A 14,036-nucleotide genomic window follows, 5' to 3' on the forward strand; every position below is an offset into this window, starting at 1 on the left:
ATCTAGTTATATGATTCTTAATGATATTTGTGGGCATTACTATATTGATCATGCTTTCATTATGAATTATATTCTCACCCTTCTGCCTTAATGTTACCTACTCGTGGGTAATGTGCAGGTGATCCGCAAGTGTAGGTGCTCTCTTTGTAGTCGTCCGTTTTAGTGTCGTCCGCTCATGATACGTAACACCTAGGGGGGGATCGAACACTTATTTTGTAGATAATGCTTATAGGATCCTTTTGATGTATATTTGATCCTTTAGATGCATTCGTATTTTGTATTTTGGACACCTTCTCATGCAATGTATTTTGGAAGGATGTTGTGGATATTTTGTTTATTGATGCATTTATATAAGTGTGTATACATTCAGGTGTTTATGGGAATCTTTCTTCCTTGATTAATTGTGTTACGCATCTTTTGCGAGTATGTTACGTTTGGTTACGTGGTTACTTAAGTGTAACGCCCTAATTGTTTTTATGAATTTAATTTCTATACTCTGATATTTGTACCTATATGCCTGGGTAGAATTGGGGTGTTACATTAGTGGTATCCGAGCGGGTCGGTCTTGTCCGACCAAGTGTCTTGTCGTTTGGCACAACTTTAAGGTATTTTTTAAAGTGTTTCATTGAGAAAAAAATTTGAAAGTAAATTTATGTATGTGTGAGATTTTCTTCCCAATTTTGTTCATATTCATAGGTTTGGGTAACAAATAAATATAATTTTATTTTTTAAAAAAATGAACTAATTTAGCAGGGGTTATAAACCTCCGTAGTTTTTCTAAAACTGTCACAATCAGCATTGAAAATAAAACTCATGACATTTTGAAATATTCGCAAATAACTATCTAAGGTAGTTCACTAACCGTAGTAAGTATTAACGACTGTTGGAGTGGCGATTTTCCAAACCATCGCATATCATGCTGGCGACACACACTTTTGTGATAGAACAAAAATTCTCGCAACCCAACAATTGCAGCAGTTTGAACTGCCATTTTTTCTTGTAGTGATATATTTCATTTGGTTGTCATCATCAGATAGTTAATTTCATCAAACCCTAACGATCTGGTTTGATATTTATTCGCTCTTTGGTTATCATCAAGGACAGGTTCATCTTTAATAGTTATCATTATCAAAAATATATTCTATAACCTGCAAAACAAGGTTCCACATTCTCCCTCTTTTTATGATGACAACACATCTTTTAGGGAGGTGGCAAAAGAAATAAGATATATTTTTTGGAGTAATTAAACTCCCTCTGAATTAAGTAGGGAGTTTTCTCTATTCCCTTTAAGAGTGTACTTCTCCCCCTTTGTCGAAATCAAAAAGGCAGGTAAAGATGCATTACGATAAATTTAAATATGCAAACATAGGCAATTAAACATTTAGGAAAAGGGAAAAACATTGTTTTATACATTGATAGAAATGACTAGGAATTCAAAATACAAAATTGGAAATTACGAAATTGAAAAATACGGAAAGCATGAAACAACTTGATAAACTAAGCATTATAAGACAATATCATTCAATGTCAGAGGCATCACCATCTCTTGCCATGATTTTCTTCATATCCTCGGCTAAAATTTAACAAAATTTCAAATCCTTGTCGATTTTGGTATCTTCTTCCTCATCTGGTTCTTCTTCCCATTCTTCCATGATTGTCGAGTCATCCTGAATTTATCCATGCTTGACAAGAACTTTAATTTCTATAAGAGAAGTATATGTGATTCTATGGTTGGTTGAGTCTTCATATTCATCCATGGTGTCAATGCTGAAGGTAGTTAGGAGCCCTGTGATAATTGGCCCATAGGGGAGTCCTGCTTTTGGAATCTCTTTGCATCGAATCATGTGGTTTATATTTCTTGGAAAAAGGATCCTAATTAAAAGGTAGTGAATGATCCAAATCTTTGGTTTCAAGTGGATGGATATGAAACAGGCTTTATTCTTTTCTATAGGGTTGATGATAAAGGTATTAAGGGAAATAGAGTGTTTGAAGTTTCTAAAGTCTAGGGGTTTATCAGGGATGTAGGCTACTCATATAATTGGAAGCTCAAAGATTCTCCCAAAGTGATCTTCGTGAAGGTCTATTTCCACGATCCTAGTAGATGTTCTTAAGAAAGTTCCTAAAAGTTTTAGGTTTAGGTAGAACTCTCTTACTAGATTTGGGAAGGATCTATCAGGTATTTGCATGAAGGAATCTTTGAGTGAGGCTTGACAATTTTGATGATAAGGTTTGTCACTCAAGAGGTTTGGATTCATGTACTAGGGCTGAATTACCTTTTTTACTAGAATTGTCATCTTCTCTTCTTGCTTTCGATTTAATAATCCTCCAGTGAACACTCCTTCTTGGTGTTTCTCTAGGTTTTTGACTTAAGGATACCATGATGATGCTTATGGCAAAAGAACTCACACAAGAAAGAAACTAAAAGAGATGAATTTTAAGATACAAGAAATAGTGAGAGGGCACCTATTTATAGTGCGTGTTTTGACATTTTGGTCGTGTATTTCTCCACAAACAATCAATGGAGATTATGCTAATTGAAAATCAAGGCAAGATTATTCCAGATTTGAAGTGTCAATCGATTGGCTAATGGCCCTAATTGATTGGATAATCAAATCTTCTAGGTTTTTTAGAGATATTCATTACATCAAAAATTTGACTCACTTGGAGTGCACATTTGAATTTGGATTTTATTTTGAATTAAGCGCTCAAAGCCTCTCTAATTGATTTCTGTGAGGTTCCAATCAATTGGACTTTTGTTGTTCGGTCTCCTTGGTGCATTTTGGGCTTTGTGCTGGATTTCCTTAGTTTTCTACCCCCCAATTCATCCTTATTGCACCTCCTTTCTATAATACACTTACACTCATTATTTGGTTAGTGAAAATATTTTACTAAGATGAAAAAAATTAAAACCACTATTTTAAGGGATTAATCAGAGTTTTTCGATCATTTTAACCTTAAAATAGTGTACTACCTTTCATATCAAAAGACTTTGATGAAAACTTCCTTTAAATGAAAACACCAAGCATATTATGGTGTGCCCTTTTCTACACACCATTGGATGCAATAGTTGGTATAACCAATGAGATGACCAAGTCCATTACAGACATATTCACTCCATTGATTATTGAGAATCTTGAGATATTCTTAAAACACTTTCTTTGATCATTGTGATTGATATTCGATGTCACCATACATTATTGGATCAGAGAGACCAAATGATAAGTCTATAGTGTACTTATTGTTTTATTGGTTGTTTCTTTCTTTTGCTTCAGCCTATTCGTATTCTCTTTGTCCGATAACATATTCTCTACAATTTTAACCTTGCAAATCCAATTAGTGATAAAATGCTACTTCCTTCAAATACAAGGGTTGAGCAAGCCATTTATAAGATCACTTATGTTAATATCTATAAAGATGCATCACATGTCCTTCTGAAAACCCTATTTTCATCAAAGAACCTTGAAAGTAAATAAGATATCCACATTAAGATTTGACTATTATTTTAAGTATGTGCCTATAACTAGTATTACTAAAATGAACAAGGTTCCGTAAAAGAAATCAAATTCTTCTGATAAAAACATGCAGCATACCCTGATATGCCCCAAAATCACAAGGACAAAAACTAAATAGCTTCAATACTTTTCAAAAACCAAATGATTCCTACCATATAATACGTGGTAATATTTGACTAATTTATCTCAATTATCAGAGTTTATATTGGGTTGTGACATTACTGAGTGTAGTCATTCTAAGCATGTAGCTCCAAAGCAACATTTAAATAAGAGGGGTTTCCGATGACTTTCCTCTAAACAGAAAAAATCAACAACATTACTTAAGCCAACTAGCCGTATTTCCCATAATTGTGACCTTGAGTACCATGTCTTGATAAGCACCAAGCAAAAGATACTAATTCCGAGAGACTTGTAAGCTTACTGAAATGAAAAATACATATTAATATGGTTTGATTTCTGTCATCCTTTTAATAAAACTCCAAGCATTTGACCAAACATGATTCTGTCAGCTTCAAAAATCAAGAACTCCGAAGGCACACTGTCAAATCCATAGCAGAAAAAGTTATTCAGAGCTCATAAAGTTTATAATCTGCATATGCCTAAAAACTATGCTGCTATAATGTGATACAAAAAAAGTACCAATGGTTAGTCAAAGTCACATAATTTCAACCAATAGACATCATTAGGTTTTACAAACCATAACATATGGCAGCAACATATAACACATTATTAGAGCTTATATAAGTTACCTTTGCCCACCGATCGAAATTAATTTTATATAATATATAAAGTACTGCTTATCACAAAATTGAGACTTGGCTTAAATGCTATGCCAATTTAAAGAGTGCACAGCATGATCTTGGTCGCAAAATACAACAGATAACTATTGCCTAAGTAAAGAAAAAAAAAAGTAATTTTCTTGTTTCCATAAACCTTGATAGTTGAAACAACTAAATTACATTTTTCAGTACCCAAATGTGCAACAGAAGTAATCTCATTCTAACACAAATGATTTTCAAATGAAACATAATTGCAAGAACTGGTTAACATCAAAATTAATTGATTACTATTTTTTAATACACAAGCCATACAGCTGCATATAACATATAGATGACAATGACATTCTAAGCAATCAAAAACATTAAACATTTGTATGCATTTGAAGTACTAAGCAATAAGCATTACTGTCACTGTATTTCATGAGGGGAAATATTCTCTAAAAATCCTAACAAATACAAACTACACTAAATTATTCTTGTCATTTTACGCGAGAAAGATTTTTCTTCCATAACAAACCAAATTATCTCTACTGTAAGACTTATCTTATTTTAGGTTTTCTAGAAGATCAATTTCATGAATACAAAGATCAAAACCAAATTATGCGGCTTCATCAAATTAAACACCAATGCCCCAAATAAACAAAGATTAGATAATTGGTAGCAATAATAACAAGACTCGGCATAATATCAATAAGTTGCAATAAGTGGGCATGAAAAGTTTAAAGTTTTTCATTGAAATTCAGTAAGCAAGTAAAGGTCGTCATTTTCTTCAACTTAATAAATCTTGCAAATCTCAACTCTTACAAAGCTTGAAAATCCAAAATCAAGCACTGCTTTAGGGGAGATACTTTAGTTTAGTCGAGAGACGAACCGAAATTAGGTCTTATAATTAGAAATTACAGGATTTAATAATCAAGAGAGGAAGGGAAAAAGGAAGCTTGAGAGCTTGAAAAGATGAAAATATGAGTGCAAGGATCTTTTATTTCTATAGCATTCATAGACACTAGCCACCTCACTCACTATCTAACCTAACTAACTAACCAAAAAAAAATACTTAAAATTCTATGACGCATCATTAATTCAGTACGCCAAATAAAAAAGAGAGAGAGTGAGATTTTGCACCTTAAGGAGACACAGATGAGTCAAACTTAAGTTGGCATGCAACGGAGCCCCTTGGTGTATCAGTTAATCTTTTAAGACAACAATACTTGTGTCTTAAGTCCATAGAAGTATCAAAAAATATAAGCACCGCGTGCAAAACAAGTCCATTGCGCAAAATATATTCAGCAAATGCCAACTCGTCTTCAAATCCTTGGTATCCTTCTATGTGAATATAGGTAAGGTTAGATTTGAGACATTGGGGAACTGTTGTTGACTTTGGCTCCCATGTTTTCAAAGGTGATGACGGTTCCTCCTACGAGAAACAATGACTCAAAATCATATTTGTGTGATAGATAGTTGCATGCATACATAGAGACCCTGAATTGATTTAACTAAACTTGAGAGTTCAACAAACCTTGCTACACTGAATTACAAAAACTTGAAGCATAGGACATTTCTCAAGCACGTTGAGCATTAGACTTGCGTTGAAAGAGGTTGAAGGAGGAAGAATGAACTTTAAATGATCTAAATTGCAAAATTCTGGATAATTTAGAGTGGGGGTGCAAAGTGGCCAGGGCGTCTACACCACAACAACAGGTGATTATGCAATATTAGAACAAAACTACATATATAATTACATATAAACCTTAATGACAAAACATCACCTTTGATGTGGAATGACGCAAAAGTAGATGTAAATCACGATTTTGATCTCGGAGGTGGTTGAGCACTGGATCAACAAATTCACTTTTACGCAAGGAAAAGTAGTCAAGATATGCTTCCTCCATACTCTGATAGTTGCCAATGATGCCCAATGTAGTTTTATCAAACTCTACATCAAACCATACTTCATCTATTTCAAGACAAGTCCAAGAGAAATTCCCGCCGGTTAATTTCAACCTCTTGGAGGAAGGTGGTACTGAAACATTGGTCAAGAATGAAGGATCAAAGTAAGTATCTAGAGTTTCGAGTACGGGGCAGCCAGAGAGAAAGAAAAGTATTGAATCCACACTGTATGAATCCACATTGTATTTGCCGAGTTCCGCAATGTCTATGTCGACTTCCACAACACATGAGCCAAGTTTTAACATCTTCAATGATGGAAAATGAATTGAAGAAGGTTGAAAATTAATGTGAATATCACCAACAAAACTGCAATATTTTCAAATCACATGTTACATCTTCATTGATTCTGTATAAACTACTTTACATTGAATTAGGGTTACCTGAGGGAAACGAGATTGGTACAATTCAGGAGGGAAGAAGGAAGGAACACGAGTCGGTCTCCATGGCAGTTGGATATAGCAAGAGAGAGTTCTTCAAGGTGGGGCCCAATGGCGGCACGGACCCACGCGTAGACGGAATCTTCGGGAAAGTTGTTATCATCGGAGATGCAGCAGGTGAGATTGAACTTTCGAATGTCGCGGGATTTGCGGATGGAGAGCATGAAGTTCACAAAAAATGCAAACTTTTCGAAGTTTTTAGGGTTTTCGCAGTTACATTTGGAGTCGTCGGAGAAGTCGTAGACCTGGAGATGCTCCCAAAGGTGACGCCATCTGCGAGACACGAGACCGGCAGCCACGGCGGTTTTGGTGGGGAGGAATGATAGGATGTGGCACAGTAGAGAATCCGGTAAAGTACTTATCCTGTCGGTATTAGTTAGCTCCGACGTCATCGCCGCTTTGGTTACTATAATTTCAAATTCTAACCTAAAAGACGGAGCTTTTCATTGTCAAATTACAAAATAGTCCATTTTTTCTATTGCGTTCAAATTAATAGCTATGGATAGATGGAGCACTACTATCGCCTTACTCTCTTCCTTTTCTAGCATCTATTTATGTATCTAGTAGTAAATTACCAGTGCAACTTTAAATACATATTTAGATTTTTTTAATAATTAAAAAATGATAATTTTAATAAATATAGTATAATTTAACAAGTTTGTATAAATTATTAAAATTTATATCAAAATTATTAAAATATTCAAGTTTGTATAAATTTAGAATTTAAAAATAATTAATATTTTTTTGTTAATTATTAAAGTTTCAACTAGTAAGATACCCGTGCTTCCGCACGGGTAAATTTATTTAATATTGAATAAAATTTTATTAAATACATATAAATTAATACTTAATGGTTTAATTATAAATGAAAAATGATCATATAAATTCAATTATATTAAATAATCATATAAAAAAAGATACTATAAGATGGAGATAATAAAAATGAAATATTAACATTTAAAAATAAAAATTATCTCTCAATTAATAGTAATTGTTGATTAAAATAAAATAGCTACTATGTTGATAATGACCCGTGAAATAAAAAAATTATTTGATGCGATATAAAATATATTTAAAAACAAATGTAAAATAAACAATAATCATGGAAATTTAATTGTATTAAATAATAATAAAAAATCGTGAGATGGAGAAAAAAAACAAAAATAAAGATACTATCTCTCAAATAAAGACAATGATTGATTAAAATAAAATAGACATTATGTTGATAGTGACCCGTGAGATAATAAATAAATAGAGAAAAAATTAAAATGAAAGTAAGAAAGTGTGAAAAAAATGTGAGAGAAATTTGAAATTTTAATTAAGATAGAGAAAATGTGTAATGATCAATTAAAAAAATTAAATATTAAGTTGATAGTGACCCGTGAAATAATTAAATATTTTTTGGGATAATATTTAAATGATCAATTATTAATATTTTTTGTGATAATAGATAAATGTAGAAAAATTAAAATGAAAGTAAGAAAGTATGGAAAATGAAATGCGAAAGAAATTTGAAATTTTTAGTAAGATTAAAATTTAAAAATAGATTATTAATATTTTTTGTGATAATAAATAAATTAAGAAAAATTAAAATGATAGTAAGAAAGTGTGGGAAAATGAAATGTAAAAGAAATTTGAAATCTACTATCTATTCATTATTATTAGATTGACTAAATTCCCTAAATTGCCCTTCCCTCAAAAAAAAATTTACACTACAAGTTGGATATTTTAGTAACTAACAAAATAACTCTTCACTTTTTCATCTTCTTGCACCAAGTGTTCAATTTTCATTGGTCTAAATTGAAAAACTTATTTCCCCCCAAAACACCACTCCCCCATTTTTCCTATCTCTCTCCATTTTCTCTCGTCTCCTTTTCAACCTTCATTTAATCATTTTCCTCTTCAACCTTCTATTCTTCATTCTGCCACATTCTCTCTCTATCTCTTTCTCTTTCTCTGCTCCTCAACTCATCCATTATCACTCTCATTTATCTCACATGGTCATTTTGTTTTTCTTTTTCTCCTCCATCATCTACTACTGTTATGATTTATCAAGGTAAAAACAATTTGTTCTTATTTTATATCCTCTTTTCCTTAAAATTTTGTAAAACATTCAACTACAACCAAGGTTTGTTCATGGTGATTGATTTCTAGAGGATTGACTATTTTTTTTAGTTTTTTGCCTTGAAATCAAATAGGAACAAAAATGGAAATGAAAATGAAGAGGAACATAGTAGTGAACCAAACACATATTTCTTCTACGAGTTTCGATGCCTTAAAAAAGAGTGACGGTCAAAGTAAGTTGGATGAAACAAAATCAACATTCCACAGATCCACCAGATCTTGAGCGATTAGGTACATTCTTAGATTTGTGCAATTTGTGGTGTTATGATTTATTTTTTTTGTTTCTTCTCATTTGTGGTGTTTTTAATTTTTTTTGTTAGGGATTTTAATTTTAGATAAAAGAGGTAAAGCAAATGAATAACAAATCTCTTCTAAAATCTGAATTCTAAAATGTAAATGGTAAAATGAGATTTAAAGTCATATTTTTTCTATGTTGTAGCTGAAGTTTTGGAACTTATTTGTATGGTTATTTTAACGTATTTATATTTTCGACGAGTTTGAAAAAAATGCACACTATGTATTTGATAAAATGTTGTAGAGGATTCCCACCAACTGTTACTTGCTGAACTGGTTGACAAATATAAATTAACAAAAAATATTTATATAAATTACATAAGTCTGCAACACCAGAAGCTTCTTCTACAATTGAACCTACTCCAACACCTTCTTTTGGTGGAGATATACAATCATCTTCCTCATTTCCTTGGCTTTTTTGCCTTCACCAAGTTACTTCACTAAGTCCAACATCAACACCACAAGCAAGTTCACCGATAAGAGTTCCATTAGTACCATTTAAAGCGAGTGGTGATGGCATGCCATTTATTAACAATAACCCTGCAGTTCCTCTTCCTACTGGTGAAGTTGATTATGTTACTATAAACCCACTTCCTACTTTTGGTCATCAAGGACAGGTTCTCATACATTTCTCTCACTCTTTCTTTTTTAAAGTATGCACTCATTAATGTTTAGCATTTATGCTATTAATTATGAGTGCATTTGGTTTTATGGTGGTGGAAATATATATTGGTTAAATTAGTTCTTGTGCTAAGCACTTTGATGTGATTTATCAAGAATATGAATCATAAATGTTTTTATTTGATGCAAGATATTGATGAGTGTCAAGATTGATGAATTATTGATTAGAAGTTGATTTATATTGTGAGTCACTGCAGGTGATGAATGAACCGTTTGGATTTCATATTGTTGTGCACATTATGACTTTGTTGTTTTGTTAGAAGAAATAGTTGTTTTGTAGGCCATATTTATTTATATTCTTTATTCTCACAACATCTTCATCTATGCAGATGAAACAAAGCACAACATTAACGAATACTTTAACATATCCAGTTCAGATGCAATTATGGATATTAAAACCAGTTCAGTCAAAGATGCAGTATTCGCCCAGAAACACGGTGTGGTGCTAATTGAAATCAGTTTAAAGAATTATTTTCTTATCAGCTAAAGTTGATTTTCCTACTTTATATCCTAGCTGTTTTCTTTTTCAAACTTGACTAAAGCAAAAACTGACAAACTTCCTGCTTATTGGGACTGCAACACCTTATCAATTCAGCTAGATAGTCCAACTGAACTGCTACCATCTACATATTTAATAATATATTTAATTTTATTTTGAATATACATATAATTTAGTGTCACATGTCTTTGAATTTATTTTCACTATAGTATTATTTATTGTATTGTTACGTGTCTATTCCATTTAAGTATAGTTATGTTGTACAAAGTTACTTAGATTATTCCATGTTTTGAGGCAAAATTTTCACGAGTACATTGTTTTTATAAAATTAATTTTAACAAATTTCTAATATGGATTATCTAATATTTAAATTATCAAATTTTACATAATAAATAATAAAAAGTTATATAAACGGTTGTATTCGTGACGAATGCCAATGCACGGGACATAGCCAGTTAAAGCTTTAAAAAAAATATGCATAAAATTTTTTCTCTAATGATTAATATTTTTTAATTAACAGTTATATTTATTTGTTAGACAAAATTAATTTTATATTTAAATGTTACACTTTATTTTTTTCTTTTTCTATCTCACAAGTTGCTTTTTTCTTTTTTATTTATCATTTAATACAATTTATATATCATCAGCAACCAATCCTATGTCGGTGATTTGCTACATATTTTAAAAATGTATTTATTTTACGGGTTACTAACAAGATAATATTTATTTTAGTTTAACTAATCACTTTTAATTTAAGATTCATCAGCAACCAATCCTATGTCGATGTTTTGCTACATATTTTAAAAATGTATTTATCTTACGGGTCACTAACAAGACAATATTTATTTTAATTTAATTAATCACTTTTAATGTAAGAGACAAATTCTTTATTTTTAAATATTAATTTTTCCCCATCTCACAATTATATATTTTTTCTTTGTGTATAGTTTTTTAAAATAATTAAATCTATATGATTTCTATTAGTTTTTAAATCGTAAATCATTTCAAATTTTGTATTTATATAAATAATTTTACATTTGTATTTAATACTATCTAAGTGTTATAAAATTAAGACTCATTCATGTGTTATCACATTAACAAATATTTTGTTGTTATTTTTTAATTTTATAATTATTATTTAAAGATTCTAAATTTTTTTTTTTTTAGTTACTTACACAATATCATAATTCAATTACCCGTGCGGGAGCACGGTCTCATACTAGTTTGAAGTAAGAGAGAGAAGATGTGTGTTTGGGAGAAAAAGTTGAATCATAAACATGCAATGACACTTGGCAATAAAGTTGATTTTCATTGGACAATAGAAAAGTGGTTGGGTGATTTTGTTAGTTACTATTTTGTCCAATTTGTAGTCCAATTTGTAGTGTAATGTTTTTTAGTGAGAAGGGTAATTTTGACAGTTTGGTCAATTTCTTAGTAATAGATAGATAGTAGATAACATTAAACATTAAAACCTGCATTAAAACCATTTTTAACTTAACATTAAAACGTGCATTATATTTTGCCGGGCATCTGCTCCTCTTTAAGTCATTTCCTATTCCCAAATCCCCCGTTCCTCTTCCAATCTCCCCACATTGCTTCAATGGAAGAAATCGATAGAATAAGCACTCTACCGGACTCAGTGTTACGCAACATACTATCCTTCCTTCCAACCAAAACATGCGTGAATACAATGAGTCTCGTCTCTCGCAGATGGCGCTACCTCTGGGAGCATCTTCAAGTCTTCGATTTCTACCTCAAATACAACCAGGTACCATCGACAATGGCAAAGAGTTCAAGAAGTTTGCATTTTTTGTGAACTCCGTGCTTTCTATCCGTAGGTCACCCGACATTCGAAAGATGAGCCTCTCTTGCGGTCAGCGCCAACTCGATGATTTCTTCTCCAACTGCCTTGACTCGTGGATACGCACCGCCGCTGGACCCCACCTCCAGGAACTTCATCTTGCTCTCTTTTGCATGGACAAATATTATGACTCCGTAGTTCTCTCCAGCTTAATTAGTTGCCCTAACCTCTCCTCCCTCAGGCAAGCCAATCATTCTTTATTATTTTTTCTTTTCTTTTCAAATTGCTAATGTAGATGGTTGAATATGATGTTATGTACTTATGTATCTCAGTCTCTGTGGTGATATTGAGTTGCTATCGCCAACTTCGGGGATTTGCTTACCATCATTGAAGAAGTTACAACTAGACATTCGTAATGTCAAAGTGAATTTATTGGATGTTCTACTCTCTGGGTGCCCCAACCTTGAGATGCTTGAACTTTCAATTGCTCCTATGTATTTGGCCGATCTTCATGTGCCATCTTCCTTAAAGAGGTTGATATTCACCGTTGAGGGTGATGCTGGGGTTTGCCTTGAAATAGACACGCCGAGACTTCGCTACCTCAGCCTCACCCGTGTCACATTAGGAGAAGGAATTGGCAACTTGGGTAAAGTAGATGAAGCATTTCTTGATGTATTTTAAAATCCTAAAAATAATTCTGTTGATCCTTTACTCAATCTTCTTCGAGCGCTCTCTGGAATTAAAAGTCTAGTGCTGTGTTTATCGACAACTAAGGTGAGCCAAGCTTTCATTTTTGTATCATATTTAGTTTTGTGCTAATATTGCATTGCAGCATTAACCACTTGTTGTCTGTCTGCGTACTAGCAGTGGCTATTTTCTGTCCCTCCTGAAATTCTCCCGGAATTTCACTTTCTGCTTCGACTAGAGGTCATTCTACCCTCTTTTAGCTTCGGTTTTCTAATGAACTTGCTTCAGAGTTGTTCTATGCTTCAAGCTCTCATAGTTCAGAAGGACAAGGTAAGTTTACCCGAAGCTTTGGCTTTGGCATGTATATGTTTTATTTATATGTAATTGCTCTCTAGTTGACATATCTCTTGTTTCCTACAGCGTCCGCAATTTCCACATTTATATGGATTTGAGGAGGATCCTAAAAGTGTTCCTAATTGTCTTGTGTCCCACTTGATCTTTATTCACTTAAAGGGATATTCGAGTGACATGAGATTTGCTAGCTATGCTTTACGAAATGGACTTGTTTTGAAGATGATGCTTATTTCGGATTTATTATTAAACCAAAAGGATAAGTGGGAGAAGTATCTAATTCTGAAAGAATTTTCAGATATACCAAAGGGCTCTGCCAACTGCCAACTTAAATTTGATTGAGTTCCATCTCCTCTCCTTAAGGTTAGCTATTTTTGAAGTCTTCACTTCATTGTTTGGACTAAACTTGTAACATTTTTTTGCATTGTTATGTAGTGAGCTTTCCGATGACAAAGCTGGTTTTGCTAAAAAGGTGACATTGGAAGTATAACATATAAGTATAACTAATCTCTCTGAGAGTGGCATTGGCTTTGTTGCTATGTTTTTCTGTTGGTAGACTGATATCAGAACATGGTATTTTGTACAAGCTAATTTGCAGAAGTCTAGCAGTAGCACATGATCTTTCTTGATATGATGTAGAGTATAACTCCTAATGCAGATTTATTGATTGTATTTTCTTTGTGGCAATGTTGGATTTTAAAAAGTTTGTTTTTGTGGTTGATGTTTTCCCAAAATTTCTAGTCCGCAAATTTCTATAACAAGATTAATGTTGCATTTTCCTCCGGGAAATAAATTAATTAGGCAGAGGAAAATGAGTCAACTCATTAAGGGTTTCTGGTCTTTTCGTTTTAATTTTAAAAAATAGTTTTTTTTTGTATTTTTAGAAATGATTTTTATAAAAATGATTTTTTAAAATATTATTAG

The 14,036-nt window shown here is 32.3% G+C and overlaps 1 protein-coding gene and 2 long non-coding RNA genes across 3 annotated transcripts; 2 read left to right on the forward strand and 1 right to left on the reverse strand.

Moving 5' to 3' along the window:
* Positions 1–3,178: 3,178 nt before the first annotated feature.
* LOC131635120 (FBD-associated F-box protein At4g10400-like) lies at positions 3,179–7,201 on the reverse strand. The gene is made up of 5 exons (XM_058905732.1): positions 6,619–7,201; positions 6,058–6,544; positions 5,808–5,972; positions 5,414–5,705; positions 3,179–4,050 (listed from the first exon to the last, which is right to left on the reverse strand). The coding sequence occupies exons 1-4, from the start codon at positions 7,065–7,067 to the stop codon at positions 5,415–5,417; spliced, it is 1,392 nt and encodes a 463-aa protein (XP_058761715.1). The 5' UTR covers positions 7,068–7,201; the 3' UTR covers positions 3,179–4,050; position 5,414.
* Positions 7,202–8,566: 1,365 nt separating this feature from the next.
* On the forward strand, positions 8,567–10,388 carry LOC131635140 (uncharacterized). The gene is made up of 3 exons (XR_009293727.1): positions 8,567–8,731; positions 8,851–9,030; positions 10,104–10,388. It is a non-coding gene; the product is annotated as an uncharacterized LOC131635140 (long non-coding RNA).
* A 1,407-nt stretch (positions 10,389–11,795) lies between these two features.
* On the forward strand, positions 11,796–13,791 carry LOC131635133 (uncharacterized). The gene is made up of 4 exons (XR_009293724.1): positions 11,796–12,848; positions 12,942–13,091; positions 13,182–13,475; positions 13,548–13,791. It is a non-coding gene; the product is annotated as an uncharacterized LOC131635133 (long non-coding RNA).
* The last annotated feature ends 245 nt before the right edge of the window (positions 13,792–14,036 follow it).

This window comes from Vicia villosa, unplaced genomic scaffold (genome assembly GCF_029867415.1).
Source record: "Vicia villosa cultivar HV-30 ecotype Madison, WI unplaced genomic scaffold, Vvil1.0 ctg.001436F_1_1, whole genome shotgun sequence".
Lineage (NCBI taxonomy): Eukaryota > Viridiplantae > Streptophyta > Magnoliopsida > Fabales > Fabaceae > Vicia > Vicia villosa.